Genomic DNA, 22861 nt, shown 5'->3' with positions numbered 1-22861 from the left:
TTGACAAAAAGGAAGAATTAAAAACATTAAGTTAAAATTAAAAATATATGCCTTTACGGTTACCTCGGACATCCAGAGAGATGAATCATCGCGTGACCGTGGAGAGCCAGCATTAAACTTCCATCGCAAGACCAGACATTTCGCATCTCCCACCGTTACACATCGCCGTATAGTAACTCACTTTTCGGGTTTGTTCGACGTAGCTTCAATCACGCGACCAACCAGTACGTTCGCCGTCTGCGTGGATAAGGCATCGACGTATGCAAATTATCTAAACACGTCATTAGTCGATCACTGGCAAAAGGTATCGGCGCCAAGTTAAGCCGCGAACTTTGTTTTAATTTCTTTTATGAATTGCACAAATGTTATTTTTTATTAGACTTTTTAATTAAACACGAAAATATCTGTAGCTTCTAACACCAAATGGTATACAAAGATAATTCGGTATTAAAAGAAATCGCAATCAACAGAAAATTGCCGACTGGGATGTATTTAAAGAACGAATAACGTAACCTTTCTAGATATTTGGCTGGATTCTTAATGCTTAAATGTAACGAAAACGTATGCTTAGTAAAAGTTTTCTGCTGGATATCTAAAAAGGTTTGGTTATTCTCTTTTTAGAAACGCCATTATAAAAACGAAACTTGGAAATCTTTTCCTATTAATAAACCAGACCCTAGTTGATTTTCATGCTTGGAGTGAAGCGTTGTCTCGTTGAATTATCCAATTTCTTCCACCGATTACGATCTAAATGCATTTAAATTATTTTTTAAACATACCCTGATATTTTGAATAATCCATTTTTTCATTAACAATGACAATAACTTTATAAATTTCTGAAATTTTGCAGGGCAGTTTGTATATTAGGGAAATTGATGCTGTTAAATTTTCGTGGTTAAATGTCAACAGGGTGAGAGATAAAGGGGTTAATTGGATTTACATTGATTCGTATGGAAATAATTGCCTCGGTTTTCGTCGGTTCTTTTCGGACGGATTATCGATGGAAACCGAGGTATCACTGATATCTGTCTATCGATACGATAATTTTCTCCCTGAAGGTTGGCAAGCTTCACTCTGTAGTTTGAGTTTAGTATTGGCGTTGCCCGAATGACTCTGTCGTAATATTCTATAGAACGAAAAGAGAATAATCATTTCGTTATAAGTAAATAAGAGCGATGGATGTCCTTCGTCCCGAATTAACGTGGATAGACGGTCGCTGCTATCGTAAAAATAACGTTCAGAATCGATTTAATAACGTTGAGGAGAGAAATGGTATGATTAAAGCGTTCATTTTAATTATTATTTTATTAACGTTAGTGTATTGTGACTATAATCTATTGATTTAATCAGCAACAACTGTAAAGGACGTGTCGAACCCACATCTCACTGCTGGATGAGGGAGGTAGATAAACAGAATATCTGTCTCATAGGTGTCTTCAGCATAGGAGGTAGAGTTCACAATGATGTCGGGCCTTTTCTAATATGATAAGTACGAGCGATGTGCCTCAAATGAAGATCCAGAGGTGGTTTCCTACGGATGACCTGAAGAGAATAATTCGAGGCAGTAGAATACGCTCTTGTGAGCTTGAGAAGGGCCCTGCGCTGAGCAAATTGAAGACGGCGGTAGTTGTGACTGAGAAAGACAGCGCTTTTCCAGACGGCCACAGCATACGAGATAATGGGAATGAAGACCGCATTGTAAATACAGTTTAAGGCAGCATGATTAAGCCCCCAGTGTTACAAAGGATTGCTAAATCCTTTAGCAATCCTTTGTAAGTTATTGAAAATAAGAGTGGTTTTATCAGTAATCTGATGGATGTGAGACCCTAAGACAGTTTATGCTCCAGAACACCAAAAAACCTCAGAGAGTAAAGATATGGAGAGCTGCTATAATCAATTCACATAGAGTTAGGATATGCTCGAACACTATGAGGCTGTCCATAAATTATGTCCACATTTTTCTTGAAATTTTTACTCGCCCTTCTCCTCCGGTTCCAGTTCGTACAAGTTTCCGTAAACCCCTCCTTTCCGCGGACGTCCAACAAAACCTTTATCACTTTATAAATGATAGATACCTTAACTAGAAACGAATGATACAAGAATTTTTGAAATAGATATAATAAAATGCATTAACTGTATAAAATTTAATGTAATGATTAAGTCCGACCCTATTCCCATGGGCGTAGCCAGGAAGGGGCAAGGGTGGGCACGGCCCCCCAGTTAACTGGTCAGAGCCGGATTTTAGGCGATTGGAGCGATTGGTACCAATCGGGCCCCGCATCACATCAAAATTTATATATTTAAAAATAGTACATGTTATAAAAATAAATATCTAGGTATATTGTTATGAAAAATAAAACAACATTTTTCAATATGTAAATTAATTGTTAATTAATTTTGTTATTTAAAGTTTGAGGGGCCCCGCAAAAAAGAATTCGATCGGGCCTCGCAACTATTGGAACCGGTGCTGAACTTGTTACCCCTCCCCAGAAAATTACAGCCTCTATTAGGCCCCCATAATAAAACCCTGGCTACGCCAATCCCTATTCCAGATATCACACACGATCCCCTTTATCTCTCCACCCTTTTTTTTTTTTTTTGTAACTCTTTCCGCCCAGTGGGCACTAAGAGGGCCTCTTATAGCAAGCCCATTATGGGTTCGGCCAGGCCCACAATGGGGCGGCCGGGTGGTGAGGGACGGGGACCGACATATCCGGACGGACCACCCCCCGAAAAATTCCTGGGGATTTCTCGACCCGTCCGGATTCGATCCCGGGTCCCCCAGGGCGGTAGGCTGCTAACCTTGACCGCTCGGCCATCCGGCCATCTCTCCACCCTTGCGACATTTAACCACGAAAATTTAACATCATCAATTTCCCTAATACACAAACCGCCTTGCAAAATTTCAGAAATTTATAAAGATATTGTCATTATTAATGAAAAAAATGGATTATTTAAAATATCAGGGTATGTTAAAACATAATTTAAATGCATTTAGATCCTCGTCGGTAGAATTAGATATTTCAACGAGACAACGCTTCACTTCATGCATGAAAATCAACTAAGATCTCTGGTCTCGATTTTAAATACAATTAAGAGAGAAGACGTTGGTGTATTGCTTAAACATAACTACCAAAATGGATGGCATTTAATTATTTGAAGACGAATTGTTACATTATTTTAAATCGCTATTTAGATGTAGATTCTATGATGGAACGCGAGTAGTTGGCAACACTTAACATGCCAGGAAACGAGTGGTGTACACGTGAGTAGGCCTATGGGTTTGTTATTAAACATTTTTACGGGAAAGTCAAGATTTAATCGATATTTTAATTAGGATCGACGGGCAGAGCGGAATCGAACGCCATTATCTATTGGTAAAAGTTAAAGTACGTAATGTATGAATGAACATTAGAAATCGGTAGCCAAAATAAGATTTTTCACGTAATGGTTTTAGTTTTACTTCTAATTAATGGCACTGAAAATTAACACTGACACATTAATATTATCCAACAGTAACTGAGGAACACAAGAGTGTAAACATTAGTTCTAAATCGCGGCAACTGGATTTGTGTCAGTTTCGGGTCGTAGATACAATCCTTATCATTTGTTTATTGCACTGTCGACGTTGTTGAACTCGTTATACGTTAAATAAAATGGAATGTAGTGAGTGTGGTTTAAAATATACCGGTACAATATTTGTGTTTTCTATTCATAATTATAAATGCTTTGTTCGAAATTATTAGTTAAAAGTGACAATAAAATATTTATGAATAGACACCTTGCTTAAAACAATTATTCTATAAAAACTTAATATTGTAAGATTATGAGATGGAATTATGAATAAAATAAAACATAGGGGGACTAAAATTTATGATCTATGACGGTCATGATATATAGAACTATTACGCTTAATGGTCGTTTCCAAACCGTTCGTTATAATGTACAGTACTCAGTGGTATTTGCCACTTTGTATTTCTGTCTCCATTTCTTAAAGTCACTAAATGAATTAAATGTCTGATTATAATTAGATATAGTAATATCGTGTAGCTCTCTGAAATGTAACGATACTTCTTTTTTTATGAAATTTGCCGAACACAAACTACATTTAAATAATTTTAAAACTTCATCATTCCTGTTATAGTCTTTCTTTTTATGCTTCTCTTTCATATGTCTGTTCAAATTTTGCTTATACTTGTGTATATATATATATATATATATATATACATATTGCATATATTGCATTCCATTTTCAACAAAGACAAATCTGGTTGCCGCCATTGGCACTGTTTGCCGTAGCGGCATAATTTAGAAGTAACATTTACCGGAGAGCTTGACTCTTGTATTGAGGAACCGGAATGGCTGTGAGCAAGCATCTGATAGGGGCATCACATTTTCAAAGACAGTGTTTTGCAAAAAGAATTTTGAAAATTTTGATTGTAATTTTTTTTAAAAAAATGATTACATTTGTATTAAAAATAAATGAATTGTATTTTTCCGAGTCGACGTCTAAAAATACGAAGGTGGCAAAACGTAAAGTCCCGGTCCCGTGAGGAACCTGTGGGACCGATCTTTGTGATGTTCCAAATTCTTTGCCATTTCTTGTTCTGCACGGTGACGAATATCGAAACGTGCTACGATTCCTCCGTCGGACGGCAATTCTCTTCTCGACGGCATCCGGTCCGTTGCAATTTTGCTAGAAGCCGCGCTCGGCTAACGTGAGACCGATCCGGAATCTGTTTTACCACTTTGTTTAACTTATCGTCTGATTGTCCGATACTGCAGACATCTTTAAAATGATACGATGTTGCTCTCCATTTTTTCATATTGTATTGTTATGATGTCATTCTTATTATAGAGTGGCGTTTCCCAAATTAGGGTCTGTGGATTAGTTCTAGAGTCCACAAAAGTTATATTTTCCTCTAGAAATTTAGCTTCTGTCAGTCATTCCTGGTTAATGGATAAATGACTAAGAAGAGCTTAACAATGTTTTCTCAACAACTTTATCCTTTGGTCTGGCCTTTATTTGTACCTTAAAATAAAAAAGTAATATAAAAAAAATTTTTTTAAAGTCAATTCTTACTTAGGTCAACAAAGAAAAATTTTATTCTAGTTACTTTTTATTAAATAATTACAATTAATATAAATATGTATATACATATGCTGAATATCTTATATAAGAGAAATTTTTTCTCCCATATAAAACTAAAATTAATTAATTAAATTTAACTAATGAATTAATATTTGAAAAAACTGTATTAACATCAAGTGTCATCCACTACAAGTTTTAAAAAATGTATTTGAACTTGAGTGGCTGAATAAAAAGTATTTTATTAACGATTGAAAATTTGAACAAGATATATCTTATATATAAAATTCTCGTGTCACAATGTTAGTTACCGTACTCCTCCGAAACGGCTTTACCGATTTTTACCAAATTTGATATGCATATTCAGTAGGTCTGAGAATCGGCTACTATCTATTTTTCATACCCCTACACCATCTCCCCCCTTTCAAAAATATATTTATATATAAATTAAGGCTTTTATGTCCAACAGATGGCGCTACCTTCCGACGAACTAAGTTTGCTTTTCTGTCAGGCATTATGCTTTTCTGTGAGAATGGACTGAAGCAGATCATTTTCTATCTATCTATATAAATAATATATAACGTTCGTTTGTTCTTTTCTATGTTGTTTATATTAGTTTTAGTTTACGTTGTTTAGCATCGCGCGTGAGTTCTTTTGTATTTTATTTAAATTTGAAATTGGTTATTCGGAACAGTATTCGAATGTTGTTAGCCTGACGATGGCCATGGAATGGGCCGAAAACGTTTGTTTATGATTAAAGTTAAAGGTTCTCAGCATCAAGGTGTTGTTGTCTTACAGTGTAATAGAGTCTGAGTGAGGTTAGGAGAATAACTATTAATTATTCCTATTTTATTAAAATTATTACTTAATATAAATATTAATATAAATAAAATATAACGTTCGTTTGTTCCTACCGATTCCTTTGAAATTTTGACACAACGTTGCATTCGAATACGCACGTGTTTTTATATAATATACATGTCGAAATTCCCCCCAGTGGGGGGAGATGGACGGGATTAAGGCTTACCGTGAAGAACTCGGCTTCTATTATACTATTTTACATGCGTTTTTTGCGTTTTTAATTGCGTTTTAATAGGTTATGTCAACAGAATATACACTAAAAAGAGATTTTTCGATATTCCCCAGCGGGAAAAGTGACGGGATTAAGGCTTACTGTGAAGAACTCGGCTTTTATTATACTATTTTAGATGCGTTTTTGATTGCGTTTTAATAGGGTACGTCAAGAGAATATACACTAAGAAGGAATTTTTTGAAATTTCCCCCACGGGGGAAGTGTTACACATTTATAATAGATACATTTTGAGCCACAACAACGCGTGGCCGGGTCAGCTAGTAAATATATATAGGGAGAGTGTGAACTAATAGTAAGAATTTAAAAAGAAATTAAAGGATTGTAGGTTCCGATCAATAGCGGGGTGGAAACTACGGTGATGGGAGTCTGTAAACACAACACAAAAAAATAGCTTTGAGGAGAGGTATGGATGCGTGCAAACGTGTGTAACTATAGTAGGGGCGTATCTTGTAAGCGATGCGACGTAAGAGTTTTGATGTGACGTGTAATAAAACGTGTGTTAAAAGTTAGATTTATTTTTGACTCTAATTCATATATATATATGGACGTACTACGTAGAGTCCATACGAAGTATACGTAGAGAGTCGGCAAACATTTGTCGATTTTCAAATCTGTCCTAGATATCGGTAGCGTGGGAACGGCTATTGGAGAATAAGATGGCAATCGTTATTACTAGATATATACTGTGCATTGTTTTATTTTCACTAGCTTATTCATAATAGAATGTTAACCATTACTTTTGGTACAATCCTTGAATTTGTTACCTTATATAAAAATAGTTAATACTAAACTAATATAAACAAATGAATTTCTATGAAACATTTGATCAATATTAAAGAAATAATTAAATATCATGTCATAAAACAATTATTTATTTGTTTTAATTGTTTTTAGTATGATGTTTACCTTAGAGAAGTAACTGCCACTGCTGCTCCAGTTTGTTTCTTGTTATCTACACCTATATTCAAATTTTACAGGTATTTGAAATATTTTAAATGATTAACATAAATTAATGTTTATAACCAGTTTCTTTACATTAATATTTTAATCTTACAAGCAATGAACACTATTTTCAGAAACACCATTTATGTTATTTGTAATAAATAATTTAGTCTGATCCCATAACTTAGTTTACTGTAATGAGAGTATAGTTCTATTTTTAAACATTTCTATTAAAACATTTCACAAACAGCTGTGAAAAAGTTTAGTTTCTATTTAACAAATAAATCTTGAATTTTATTTTATATGGTTTTTATACATGATATATGAAATTTTGTGACTTAAACATGGCTTAAACAGTTTGTTTCCTTGCAATATTCAGTTAAGTTGACAAATTGTATGGTTAATCATGCAAATGACTACTGTTTCTTATAAAACTATTTCTGTAATACAAACTATCAAAAGTCAAAGCATTAAAAGATATTTTAGACAATAGATACATTAATTTCAAAACTCTATACTGTTGATGTTGATAAATTTTGGGCAATCTGCAAATAAAAATTTATTCAAATAGAAAAAGCATTATACATTGAAAGATCCTTTTTCTGAATAAAATCTATAATTTTATTTGGATGGTCTAACTTTGATATTCTAAACTTTAATGAAAAACTGAATAATACCTTTGTTATCTTATATTTAAAGAAACTACTTTAGATTATTCAGTAGCATTTCATCTTATGTTTCGTATTTCTATTTCCAAATTTTCAAAATAAATATCCAAAAACTATTCCTTTGTATCTAAGTACAATATGGTGAAGTCTGATTTTGCATTTCCAAATAATGTAGTATATGTTTGTGTGGGTAAAAACCTGTACAGAACTGATATTTTGTTTGTATCACAAGAATTGAATGAAATCATTAAATCAATGCTGCTCAAAATGCATCTGCAGATCAGTTCCAGAAAATCTGCAAAGCATCATTAGGCATCTAGTAATTATTTATTTATTTATTTATTTTCCTAAAAATATACTGATAGAATAGAATAAAAATAAGAATAAATTGTGTTTTACACACAAAAACTTTGAATTGTCTTTTGAGAAAATTTAATTTTCATATAGGATCTGCAAACATTATTTCATTTTTGAAGGGATCTATAGATCTTAATAGTTTGGGAAATGCTATTATATGTGATATTTCATTATTGTGCTGCTGAAATCTTTAAGTGCCAAATCCAAAATTTTACAGGACGCATAAAAAACTACATCATAAATAACTACACATGACATGTAACAATTTTTGAGAGTAATAAAGAAATCAGTGTCAAGAAGGTAGAATAGAGTAACATTGATGACTAGTAAAATAAGGTAAACTATCACTTACATGTTTTCCATCCACAGCATATCTGCTCACTAGGGTATGTACCGTATATGATTTTATAAGGTCACAACCAAGATAATAACTTAGCTTTAAGGCTGTAAATGCTTAAAATAATTAATTATATTTCCAGATAAAATGATTATAGAGCACAATACCCATATAGAGCAGTAACAATATAAAAGAGAAGCAACAGCAGTTATTGTTTTGATATTAATGTGGCCAGTATGAGTGGCACTTGTGTGGAAATCCTTTAATTTCTTGTAAATGCTTGAAGTTATCATTCATTTTCAAATAAGAAGTATACATATGGCACACAAGAGTTGATGCATCTTTCCTGATCCTTCTTGGAAGCTCAGCCCAATTATAAACACACATTTTATAGTATAATTCCTTTCTGGGAGTGTATTTAAATGAAACATCTGTGACAGCAGGGCCTCCTATGGAATTTCCTGGCCTAACGGAAGACAAAAACTTTAATTTGGTGTAATCTGCAAAGAATTGGTGGTCAAGATAATGAATCTGGTATGGTTGGTTTGGTCTTGCTTTTATATAAACAGAGCTATAGTCAGATGATAGGTTAATTTCTCTGTTTTTTAGTTTTCTCTGTGAATATTGGATAACAGTAACAACCTTTTCTAAACACAATTTTAGCAAAGCTTTATAGTGATGGATGCACAATTTTGTGCATTCATCACTATAAAGCACAAAGACAGACAGATTTTTTTTTAGTTTGGTTTCAAGGAAATCTGTCATGCATGATGCAAATATGTAAAGACACTGAACACATCTTATGCACTTTTCTAGCAATTAAGTTTAATTAAAACAAATGTTTCCTGCTAATTAGAAAATTCTTGAGAATTCCATAATCCTGCATCTGCAAGTGTATAGGAATGTTACCGTTAATTCAATGATCCAAAACTTATGATTGAATTATGTCCATTTTGATTGATTATGTACATAACTAGATGCATTTTTGGCCGACTTATATTTTATGGTCCTTACATTTTATTTTAAATTAATTTTGTACTTATACCTAGCCCTTAATAATTTTAGTTTCTGATGAGGAGCCATAAAATGTAAGTCGGCCAGAGATGCCTCTAGTTATGTATTTAATCAATCAAAATGAACATAATTAAACTATAAGTTTTGGATCATTGAATTAACGGTAACATTCCTATACACTTGCAGATGCAGGATTATGGAATTCTCAAGAATTTTCTAATTGGAATATAGCTGGTGATCCCAACAAGAAAGGAATGTTTTCTAATAAGCCTTCATCAGGTTTTTAAATAGAGATTCTATTTTTATTAGTATGTTCCAAAAATAGTGTGTCTATTTAAAAACCTGATAGCTTATCAATCAGGCTGAAAACATTTGTTCTAATTAAAGTTAATTGCTGGAAGAGTGTAGAAGGTATGTGCAGTGTCTTTATATACTGTGATAGTTTCAGCTTTGGCTATTACTAATGCATGATGCAGACATGGATGCAGTCAAATCCTCACTTTCATTTCAAACATAACAAGACACTTCCCTGGTTATTATGTCATGTAATGTAAAATTATGAACACACAATTTTATTTTATAGCATAAGACACGTTCCTTTGACATTTATGAAAGTTTGATGGCTTGAAGATCCATTGTATAAACTGCATTATCTCCTTACTGCTTCTTTATCCCTAGACTTCCAGTTTCTCATTTCATCTTTTTGCTGTTGATGCTTTTTGCAAACTTCCTTACTTTGTGAAATAGATCCAGATTTTGAGCTTAAAGATGTCTAAGAATACTTTTCTACAAATGGGTGTTTCATTTCATTCCTTACATTTGGCAGAATAAATCTTGTACAACTCAGATTTTGGTATTATGACTGGTTCTAAATACAGTTTTGGCAGCTGTTTCAGAAACATGATTGCAATTTTTTTTTTCTAGCTTCCTTTGTTGCATCCATTTCACTTTGAGATCTTCATACAGTCTTGGTAGTGCATACGCTGCTGGTCTCTCAATACCAATTCTTAACACACCACTCCCTTAGACCCAATGTTTCCAGAAACATTCTTTTACAGACTTAATCTCATTGTTCACCTTTAATGTGTAATTAAAAGTGCCTGACTTACATCAGGTACTCATCTCATGTTTACATGGTCTTTTTTGGTGACTTTACTTTTATCAGATTGCTGATATAGACCTTTGACTCCAGTTCTTATTGTTCTGAAAATAGGTGAATAAGTTTTGTCTCTCATCTTCCAGAATATTTGCACAGGCATGACCATAATTCTTCAACATTCTGTTGACATGCAAGGTAGATCTATTTACCTCACGGTGCAGATGTTACTATGTTTTTTATCAGCCTCATCCGTTTAAAGCCATGATAAAGTCTCCTCTCCTATTCTTCTCCCCATTGATACTCTTTATCCATTCTTTTGGCTTTGATTTGCAATTCCTCTTATGCAATGTGTTGCCTTCTGAAATTGCATTGTCAGCCATATCATCAGCAATTTCTTTATTTTCAATGCAGTTGTCTTCTCAGGATCTTGTCTCTTTGGTGACTCATTTTTGCTAATAGTGAGGTTGCAGCTGAAGTTTTCAACATGAAAATGTCGGCTGTAACCTTGTTATTATCCTCACTGTTGGAGCTTTCATCTGGGATGTAACTAGATTCAATAGACAAAAAGTTTCCTTCTGCTTCCTCTTGCTCACTTTGATCTGGAAAGTCTGCTTCTCGATGGAATGTTGCTTTTGTTTGTGCTCTGAGGAATCTTGTTTTTATGTGGTTTTTTGGTGATAAATCATGATGGAATTTGTATACAGTTTTTTCGGAAGACAGGACGGACGATAATTTGTCAAGTAGGACCTTTTAAATCGAACATTTGTGAAATACGGTCGAAAACGGTACTTTTTTCGATTATCCGGTATTTCCGCAATCCGGTAAACCGGATTTGAGACGGCGTCTAACGCGTATTGTCGTCTTACTATTCGACACAAAATTTGGGGGTCCTAGGACCATTTTTCGCTGAGATAAGCGGAAAAGTGCCGATACTTCCGGTCGGTAATCGAACGCCGATATTACGCTTCCGGCTTTACGGATCCCAATTCTATCCGGTCATTTCTTCGGGGACACGATCAGTAACCTGTGTTAAAAATTTTAAGCAAATCCACCGAATAGAATTTAAATTATGGCGATTCTAGAATTTAATAAATTATCAACATCTTACTCAACATTGGTTGTCATGGCTACGGTCATTGATCTTTTGCCATAGAGCGTATAAGAACAACCGGAAGTTCGAGTCTTTATTGGAGCTGATATTTATAGTCCTACTTATTAGCTCTAATTTATTCCCATTGCACTTTATATTATTGATATAATTAGACATTTAATATTGGGATGGAATTATACATTAGGGAACAATTTTCGCAGGATGCAAAACGTATCATGGACGAAGTTAAAACATATGCCATTAATAACCCGAATGGTAAATTTCATGTTACATCACACATGAAATTTATTTTAGATCAATTCCAAAAATTAATTGACTCTGCCGAATCCTCATTTGACAAAATGAAATCTATGGAGCCTTTTATAGATAGAATTAATACATTGGCAACCAAGTCTGATTTGACTGAAATGATTAACACAGGAAAAATTTCTGATATTCAGGGTACCATATTAAGAAAACTGGACGCAATTGAACATAATCTCATTCAAACTGTAGGAGATGGGAATCAGGCAGTTATACAGAGAGAGGTATTAGAGAAAATATCTGCGATAGAAAGAAAAATTACAGAAAGTACAGATAAGGTTATTACAGATAAATTAAGAGAAACTGGAAATCGAATTAATGCCCAAATTATTCAACATTCTACAAAAATTATGAATAAATTAAATGTGGATTCCATCTTAACGAAAGCTCAAAAAATTGAGGAAAGCCTTGATAAGCTGAGGAACGAAGGCCCAATTTCTGACATCATTAACAACCAAATACATATGCAGGAACAACTGATTAATATAAAAGATAAAGTTGTTCTAAAGACAACTCAGGAGAATTTGAGTGGCCTTGGGGCGGCCTTGCCTGACGCCCCCATCTCAGAAATTCTTAAAAATCAGACATACATTCAAGAAAAACTGGAGAACTTGGCATCATACAGACACACAGACACTCCTCCACAAAGAAACTATAGTCAAGCTCTGAAAAACGGCAAGCTTTTTAACACTGATAAAAGACTGAGACACTTAGGAACAAACAGGGAGGTACTTCTCCTATACAGTAAAGACAGCGAGAAAAGTTGCAATAAAGTGCGGCAGATATTATTTGAGATGGTCAAACCATCGCAGTTAGGTATTGGAATTGACAAAGTGAGAAACATTGGAGGTGGAGGAGTTGCTATAGAGATTGGGAACCCTGAAAACGCTCTTAAGCTTGAGCGGCACATAGCTACAGAAGTTCCCCAATTATTGATAAGGAAGCCTCGGAAATTGCTGCCACATGTGGCCATTTTTTCAGTTCCTACTGAGATTACTAGGGAAGAGCTACCATTGTACATTTACAGACAAAATGACCTTATCAGTGAAACATATAAGGAAGAGGAATTCAACGAGGCTTTCAGGGCGAAATTCAGAATGGGAAGGAAAAATAAATATTACAACAATTGGGTTATTCAGGTAACACCTAGTCTAAGAAATCAACTTTTAAAGATAGAAAAACTGTCAATTCAATGGTCAAAATGTAAAACAACAGATTTTTGCCCAGTGCTCCAATGCTTTCGGTGTTGTCGGTATGGCCATTCCACAGCAATGTGCAGCCAAGAGATGCCCACATGTAGCCACTGCTCTGGACAACATACCTATAACGAATGCACAAATATAGACCAACCTCCGGTATGTTGTAACTGTAGACATGAACACACCATGGCTGGGCATAATGCCAGAGATAGTTCTTGTAGGGTATACACGAGAATCAAAACCAATCTAATAAATAGAACTGACTATGGAATTACAGCCTAAGACTAAATTAGCTTCCTGCAATACAATATAGGTAAAAGCATTGCTTCTACTTCTATCTTAACTTCTATCATCAATCAATTTGATCTCATTCTTTGCCAACAGCCATATTGTGTGTTCCTGGATTTCGTTAACTCTAGCTCACCGTGTATTCATCGTCTTCACATCTAAATACTTAGTAACTACTTTAAAAGAGCTACAAGAGTCCTACAAAAGTGCCAAGAGAGTGCTTCAAGAGTGTGACAATCATTCACGTCAAACACGCATCGAAAACGATAGTGAGATGCGTGAATGAAATAGAATTGTAGAATTTGACGTCAATATTGAAGAGAAAGGTACGAATAGCTGCAAATATAACTAGACCAAATGGAACTGACGCTAAAGAAAGTCCATATGCAGCAAAGAGACGACGCAATTTTACAAAACAATTATTGCAAGTTTACCGTCTCGGCGAAGACGCCTCTAGTTTATAAAATTGTTCGTGCTATGTTTGTTATTGTCTGTGCTCTGTGCTCTGTGTTTTTTTTTTTTTTTTTTTTTTTGTCTAATGTCACTATATTGGTAGTTGATGTTATGCTTTATTCTGGTTAAATAATTTACATATCTGTAACTCATATATTTATTGTAACTCTGTTATATTTCATCCGGTTATGTACCTTTGGTATCTTTTTAATTAAATAACTGAACTGACTGAACTGAACTGAACTCTTGCTCACTTTCTTCAGTTGTGCCTTCATCAGATAACTGACTATCTGCAATGTTATGAAATAGCCATAACTGTGTCCACAGAATTTAAATTATTTATTTATGTACTTATTAAATGCAAAGAATGTCATAGTACTTAGTCTTACGAGTGTGATCTTACAATAAAATTAAAATGATGTACTGTATAGTAATTAAACTAACCCTCAATTTGACATTAAACATTTATATCATTATTGGTACATTTCATGTTGACTTTTATTCTGTTTTGCCAATGTTTCTTACAATGCTACAGACAAGCAAGTACAATTAGGCCTAAATTAAATTACAAATGTAGAAAGTATTATTATGAAAACATTATACCTAATAACGGTACAGTAGAGCATCGATTATCCGACTCAATTGGGGACTGGGGTTGGTCGGATAACTGAAAAGTATGAAAAATACATTATTAGTGTAGTATATTAGTACATCGCTATTAACCAACTTCACGTTAAATTTTCATCGATGTTAAGCCTAACAAAATTTCTTTTTAAATAATAATCGTCACTATTGTATCGTTAAAAATTATTTCTTTATTTTGCACAAAATAAATACAGTACTGTACTGTGTATTGAAAAATATAAAACAAAAAAATATATATTCGGGTTACATATTTTACATAAAGTATTGATGATACATAAGTAAAGATACATTAGAAAAAGAAGTCCAAAATTTTCTTCTCAGCTGACACTCGTTTTTTTGCCGCTAAATCTCGCACACATTTTAAAAACAGCAATTGGATAGCGTCGTTAAATAAAATTAAGCCTGGCTTAAATACTGGCCTCCCTTTCATGGTCGAGCCAGTGTTGCCAGCTAAAAGACGCAAAAATTTAACAAAAAATAATATTAAAGTACCAAGACATAGCCAAATATTGTAGCGCCACATCACTAGCGGGCATTTGAATTTGCCGACTAGAACGCGGTCGGTTAACCGACGTGACGGTCGATCGGGGGTCGGATAATCGATGCTCTACCGTACTAACAAATTTAATATTGTCTATGCTATTAGTAACAAGAATGCATAAATTTATTGTTATAGTATTCATTTTAATGAGTAGTCCTAAATTATTATGGAACTGTATATGTTAAATCAAAAGTGCCCATATCACTGGGATTATTAGTAGAGTTGTTTCCATGATCAGTTTTGGCAGGACAGCTAATCAAGATGATGATGATAACACTGATGATAGTGTGCTTTTTACTGTAGATGTGAGAAATGAAGCATTTCCCATCCATGCTCTTGAGTTCTGATTCATTATTATTGCACTATCAACAACTGTGTAACTGACAACTTTGGCTCACAAAACATCAATTTGAAAACCACATATCTATCACTATTATACACTGGTATTATCCTCTGGAAATTGTCTGCTTAATCCCATCCACTATAATAATTGTAAGTGCTGCTGTTTCTTAACACAGTGAGATAGCACAATGTAATAGCAAGACAGACATATGTTTAATCCACTTTTGGGACAAGGCTAGAACATGCTGCAATGACTATTTGCAGCATCTTTTCACATTGCACTTATATAGTTATCAATGAGTAGTTTAGTAGACATATTCAGTAGACAAATAACAAATTATAAATGTGAATATCGTCACCAGGGGGACCTTTTTAATCTGCATTTTCCAGCGCTCTCCTCTCTGTGGATAAAAGGACGAAACACCCCGAAAAGGCAAGATGGAGAAACAAGGAGAGTCGTACATCAGCAGTTCCGATTTTAGAAAATATTTTATTTTTAATTGGAAACTTTTTTGTGTTTTAATAAGGACTTTTTAGCTTTTTTCGACGGCTCGTAGCCTAAAAAGAAAGGTCGGTCGCCGAGAATGTATCGTCTGGAACACAAACTAATGGACGGTGATCCCTACTTGGGCGAATTTGTCTGTAAATATTTAAACTTAAAAATAACCATCGGACGAAAAAATAACAAAAAAAAAGTTTAGTAGACAATTAGTATATGTGGTTGTCATACTATTTTGTTTACTGTTTTGAAGGTATCTATTGGCTCTGTTGGCTAGCTGCTTAAGTGGTTGTTGCATAACATCCATGGAAAAGAAAAGTAATCAATTTTATATTTTTAGCACACTCCACTATAGTGGTGAAGTGCTTATGTTAAAACTTTTGCCTCTGTCAGATGTCCACGCACACGCGCAATGATTTCACTTTCATTACCTACGTGTTATGTTCCGTTCAATTCATTTATTGTGCATGTACAACAACTACTTGATTCCAAAAATTTATAAAATTTATTTTAAACAAAATTAATATTTGATTCTCTTTTGTGGAGCGTGCTATTAGATCGGCTTGACCAAGCTTGTTATATCATAAGAATAATTTGTCTGTTATGTTGCTTACAAGATTTTAGCAGTGTAATAATGATTTATTTATTTTACTATAATGTACTACTAGTAATATGCAAATAGTAATATAATTTTTCTATTATATTACTCAAATATTTTTGAATATGCATGGGTTTTTTTCTTTGACCAATGACAAGTAATTTTTAGTTCTGTCATACTTTTGCACAGCAACATAGTAATTTTTTCTTTCATTTTCCTCCCTTACATCTTTTGTTTTAAGATGACAAGGTTTTTGATAGCACCTGTAAAATAGTCCAGTTTTGTTGCAATTCAAAATATTGGAATGGCTATATTTATATGACATAGCAGGCCATTTGCCTCTTATTCACAGTTCAGTGGCATTTTTTTCTGTTGAAGGTGATTTCCAATGTGATGTTTACTAAAATTTGAAAGCTATAAAATATTGTACACACTGTTGCACAAGTCATCATCAGAATAAACAAAAGTTCATTCAAAGTATAGCATGTCCATGGTATGATGGAAAGCAGTCCAAATGCAATCACTTGTTGATATATCATTTCTTTGTATTTTTCTTGAACAATGCATACCTACCTTGTGTGGAAAATTCCAGAACATGGCCATCAGAACTGTGAAATGCTCACTCACCAACTTGGTCTATGGGAGATTTTTGCAGCAAATTCTCTTTCCTTAAAACCATTCAGTTTGAGTTCTGAAATATTAAACAGGTGTTCCAAATATAAGGGCTTGTTCAATGGAATCATTTCATTTGTTGGTCTTAGCTTAAAAACAAAAAAGTAAAAATCTAAAAATGTTGATTTCTTCCCCTTATTTGCCTTTTTATCAGAGACGACACCAAGGATATTCAGAACAGAAAAACAATCGTTTATTTTTCGAGAAGGCAGCACCGAACGTCCGACGTATTGTTTTTGCATCGAAAATGTCGGCCGCAACGTCTCCATTATCAATATAAACTTAGAACTGATGTTTTTTCATTTCTTTTACAAATTTTCTGTTCGTACGCAATCAATTAACCGACATTCACTTTTACACAAACTTTTATCTCAGACAATATCCCACCACGCATCCTCTATTTTCATTCCATTATTTAAATTAATAGTATTATTTGTGTGTCCAATTTCCACACGTTCTTTAAATTTACGTAAATACACGTCTTTTTCTTTATAGAGGATTTAACATTACTTTTATCGACGGAACATAGATATTTCTCACGATACTTAAACCGTGGAGATTGGTTATATTTTAGTCTAATCTCTGCTTCATGTTCACAGATTCTAATTTTCAGTTGTCTCCTTTTCAATTGTATAATTAACAGGATTTATATCTATGCAATTTAATTTATAAACCACCCCTATTTCTATAATTTCCTTTTTGTTTTGCTAGTTTTAATTTTATTTTTTAAGTTAGCAACCGATACAATCCCATAATCTTTAAATTTATTTTTGTACTTTTCAAATAAATCTTTAATATAAAGAAAGGGCACATATATATTATTCTCATCTTTATATTTAACATTAAGTTTATATTTATTATATTCTATAGACCATTTTTTTAATAACTTGCACGGGTATCCATTTAATAAAAATTTGTATAACAACCCACGTTCTTTAATCCTTTCTTCCGACTTTGTTGGTGTAGTCCATATCTTGGATAAGGCCCTTACAAGACTGTTCTTACTTATGGACAATATGCTTTATACAAACTAATATCAATATTATAGTTGTAATGGGTTATTGTTATATCTAAATAAGTAATTTTATTACTTTTTTCTAATTTATGTTAAAATTTTAAGTGCTTAATGTATTTGCATAATTTGGAATTATACTATCATTCATTACTGCATTATCATATATCAGACATATACTATCCGCCACCACAGTACAGAACTACGGCTCCCACGCATTTTGCAAAACCTACATTTCGGCTCCCACCGAACTCTTGCTTGCCCACCCGTCCTATATAATTATTATATAATCTACATATCTTGCTATGAAAACTATATCCTTTAAAGTTATTCATTTTTTTAATCTAATTCAGTCATACAAATTTCTGCTAATTTTGGTCCAATCACTATGCCAATACTTGTTCCATTTTTCTGTTTATATGTCTTTTCTCCCACATAAAAATAGTTATTATAAAACAAAACTTAATTCAATTCAACGACCACGAATGTACTTTTAAATTAATTAAATTATTTTCTATATTATCCTATTTTCCAAATCTCTGAGACAGGTTGTTTATTTAGACTTTTCCAATTTAGTTTCAGATTTAATATTTATAGAGGCTAATTTCGTTTAGGTAAAAACTCGAAGATAGTGAGAAACTAAATGCAAAGCTAAAACTGCATAATTTAATAATGCATTACGACCAGGGACATCAGAGGTAAAGGACCCGAAAACCAGTCCATAATAATAACATTTGTACCCGAGTGTGTGGCGAACAGATTTGCATATACAAAAGCATTAGGTTTGGATTGCCGACGCACAATTAAATGTTTTAACATAGCGTATATAATTGAAGAGAATATTTTATAAATGACACTCGATTTATTTCAGGGAATTTAGCGGTCGGAATGGGACGATCGTCGAAAGACAAGAGAGACATCTACTACAGACTGGCAAAGGAAGAAGGGTGGAGAGCGAGAAGCGCGTTTAAATTGCTTCAGATAAACAAAGAATTTAACATCTTCGAAGACTGCAAGCGGGCGGTGGATCTGTGCGCCGCTCCCGGAAGCTGGAGCCAAGTTTTGTCACGGAAACTGCGAACGGGGTCGGACGATCGGGACGTCAAGATCGTGGCCGTGGATCTACAGGCCATGGCTCCGTTACCCGGAGTGATCCAGATTCAAGGAGACATTACGAAACTGTCGACGGCGCAGCAAATAATCGGTCACTTCGAGGGGGAGAGCGCGGATCTGGTGGTGTGCGACGGCGCTCCCGACGTCACCGGACTACACGACATAGACGAATACATACAGGGACAACTGTTGCTGGCCGCTTTGAATATAACGACCCACGTGCTGAAAAAGGGCGGCACCTTCGTGGCAAAGATATTCAGAGGTAAAGACATAAATCTGCTCTACTGCCAGTTAAAAATATTTTTTCCCGCGGTTTTCGTGGCGAAACCTCGAAGTAGTAGAAATTCCAGCATCGAAGCGTTTGTCGTGTGTCAGAATTATTCTCCTCCGGAAGGTTACGTGCCGACCATGTTAAGTTTATTGGACCGACGGTTTTCTTACCCTCTGGAGCACGTCGACGGTCCCAATCGCACCGTGGTTCCGTTCATCGCCTGCGGAGACCTCAGCGGTTTCGACGCAGACAGGTCCTACCCGTTAGACATCGAAGGCAGAGAATACGAATATCGCTCGCCCGTTCAGATTCCCATCGACCCTCCTTACAAGAAAGCCTGCGAACTGAAAAAGCGAGACAAACTGACCAAACCCGAAACCGTGATCGTGGAGCCCGGCGATTGTACCGCGGCGGATGTCCGAGCCTGCCAAAGCGAAAACGAACGGTGAAACGTAACAATGATTCCTTGACCGTTACCGACGTTATTCAAATTTCAAATATTTTATTAACTCATTCTTAAGTGAATAAAGTACTTTTAAGATTCGTAATAAGAGCCTACGTTAATACTGTCTTAGACAATTTTCTTATATTTGAAAAGAAATCGTATGTATATAAAATTGATTTAACTTTGTATTTATTGGAAATTAAAGTATGAAAATTAGATTTTATTTTTACTTTCTATAGAATATTCAGTATTGGACTGTACTGTAAATAGAAAAAAATAATGTGAAAATAATATATTTTTGATAGTTACCCATGCACTACAGCCTACTTGGGTTGTTTGCCAAATCAAGTTTTAATTGGGCTGCAATTTCAAAAAATATTCCCACCGTCTGCCCTTCCTTCATCTCGAGAACGGAGTTAGACGAAAGTCGAGACCAGATATGGAAAGCTTAGGGACGGGAAGCCCGGTTAACTATATACTAACTTCCCACGCAAACCGAAAGCAGTTAATAGATGACCGGTACGACTCCGTCGCTAACAGAAAAGTACGAAGTACGGAAGCAAGACACTACGGTACTAATTTGAAGTGGAGAGCATATATTTAAAATGTGATTAAAAATTGCAGCCAGGCATCGTGACTAAGTCGCGATAAGTAATTGCTGGCGGATAATTACATTTAATTATCACAGCTGTATTGTTTTATACGAGAGAACTATCTCGTATAAAATTATTACGGAATAAATATTTTTCTTGCCGACTTATTTCCGGTAAGTTCCGATAAGTGCAACGAATAAGTATTGTACTATAGCGAAGATGCAAACGAACTTTACGACAATTGATTTACCCTAACCAGCCGAATGATACGAATTAATTGCGCACTCTCGATTTAGAGAAATCGACGATCGTGTGTAACAAATCTGCTTATCGTCGATGCCACGCGGCGGTCGATACTTACGTTTCGAGCAATGGCGGATTCCAGAAATGTACTTTTCGGCAAGGGCATCGAATGAACGTATGAAGATTATCGCGCGTTAGGAGAAATGGTTCCGTCGGGTTTTTGTCTGAGGTGGGAAAAAATATATGCCATTTTGATCGAGTTGACCAAAATCGCGTTCTGGAGTAGGTTTGTCGCTACTTACGCTATCGTCGTCTATATAAAAGCGAATAAACACAAACTGACAAACTAAAATTTTTACCACCCTAAAAAGATACGGAGTTTTCCAGACATCGGGACCCCCAGTGCGATAACTATAACCGATATTGGAAACCAGTGTTGGAAAAGTGCGCATCTACATTCACCCTTATACCACAGGATGAAAAATGAATTTTTAGATAACGTATATATCGGGTGTGGCCAAACGCTTACAATCCGTATGTATATAACACTACATAATAAGCAGCAAACTTACGAAACTATTAACCTTGCGTACGTGCAAGTAGAACGGTAGAACGTCTCGAGCGTAAAGAAAAAAGATGGTACAAATATCTGTTTGGTCACCGTGGCATATACATCTGTATAAGTAGTGTACGTTTGTCACGTTCGAAATCTTTATCGTATACTAATAGTGTTGCCCGTCGTACTTATTTCGTCAAATTATATTTACTTATTTAAGGAGTATAATTGCAGAGAATTGTTTGTTACAGATTCATAATATTCCAATTAAAGAGGTGGATATTTTCTAGATAAACTTATCGACTTACCTCCCATTTCGTGTTTATCATCAGAGGCACAAACGAACGCAGCTACTAACGGGCTGCGTGCAACAGAGTCGGCCGTGTGAAAGCAACTGCATCCGAGGTCAAGTCCCGCAACTCTCGTTAAGAAATGTTTAGTGTCGGACGACTCCTATTTAATAGTGATAAGAGGTTGGGGGTAAGAACAACATCCGGTTTAACTTTTCCAGAAGAGCAACGCATTCTTCCACTTCGGAGCACCGCAATATCCACATATTTTATCCGTGCACCCGACATTAGCCGATGACGAATAGTCTAAGAGTGTCGTGGACTTTTTGCACAAAGGAATCATCGTACTCCTTGTCACTCTCGGAGACTTTCAGAACTAAGCCTGGCCTGTCTCGAAGACGGTTTTCTGAATCTCTAGTCCTACCTGTTTACTTTTCCCTGAGGTTTTGTCGTTTCCGAGTAGGCATAATCTTCGCTCACGCAAATACAATTAGGCCCAACGTTTCACGAACACAATCGGTAACGGCTCGAAAAACCCGCCATATTTACACACACTGCCATCTTACGTGACCGTGTTACTATTTTTAATATCGGAAGGTTTTGCTATGTAACTAATTATTTTTTAATATCAATTCTTCAAATATAATAGCAAACTTCGATAATACACTTTTCTTATAGATAATCCCTTGACCGGAAATACTGTATTAATTCGCGTGTCGCCATCTAGTGAAGAGAGAGATAAATAGACGTAAATCCGTTACGGGGTTTAATTAATGCAGATTTTGGGATGACGCCTATCTATACACCTTCTCCCGAACCGACAGATTTAAAATATGTTCGGACCTTTTCTAGCTACGCGGCCACAAACATTTTGACCGCTACAGTTTTATTTATACAGAAAATTATTATTATTATTGACAAAGGTAAAGGGGTCCGAGGGGGCCGGGCTCCACCGGTGACCATACCGCGCCCATCTGTGGCTTTTGAGTTAAAGGGAAGGTAGAAGAGTCATCTGGTAGCGCGTGGACTAGTTCCTTTAGTGGAACGATTTCCACCTTACGTTTCTCTATCCACGGTGTGTCATCGAT

The 22861-nt window shown here is 35.0% G+C and overlaps 1 protein-coding gene and 1 long non-coding RNA gene across 3 annotated transcripts; one reads left to right on the top strand and one right to left on the bottom strand.

The window, feature by feature from the left end:
- Window positions 1-3241: 3241 nt before the first annotated feature.
- LOC136987522 (tRNA (cytidine(32)/guanosine(34)-2'-O)-methyltransferase-like) lies at window positions 3242-20197 on the top strand. 2 transcript variants are annotated; one of them, XM_067285262.1, is made up of 3 exons: window positions 3242-3265; window positions 7077-7159; window positions 19134-20197. In XM_067285262.1, the coding sequence occupies exon 3, from the start codon at window positions 19151-19153 to the stop codon at window positions 20093-20095; it is 945 nt and encodes a 314-aa protein (XP_067141363.1). In that variant the 5' UTR covers window positions 3242-3265; window positions 7077-7159; window positions 19134-19150; the 3' UTR covers window positions 20096-20197. The 2 variants fall into 2 exon arrangements, with proteins under 2 accessions (XP_067141363.1, XP_067141362.1); XM_067285261.1 differs by having other exon boundaries at window positions 3255-3389.
- On the bottom strand, window positions 11024-20544 carry LOC136987523 (uncharacterized). Its single transcript, XR_010882620.1, has 3 exons — window positions 20401-20544; window positions 14193-14620; window positions 11024-11177 (listed from the first exon to the last, which is right to left on the bottom strand). It is a non-coding gene; the product is annotated as an uncharacterized lncRNA (long non-coding RNA).
- Between the last annotated feature and the right edge of the window lie 2317 nt (window positions 20545-22861).

Source organism: Centruroides vittatus, unplaced genomic scaffold, assembly GCF_030686945.1.
Source record: "Centruroides vittatus isolate TY-2023 unplaced genomic scaffold, ASM3068694v2 scaffold_2520, whole genome shotgun sequence".
NCBI classification, from domain to species: domain Eukaryota; kingdom Metazoa; phylum Arthropoda; class Arachnida; order Scorpiones; family Buthidae; genus Centruroides; species Centruroides vittatus.
This window is presented reverse-complemented; position numbering and strand designations above follow the sequence as displayed.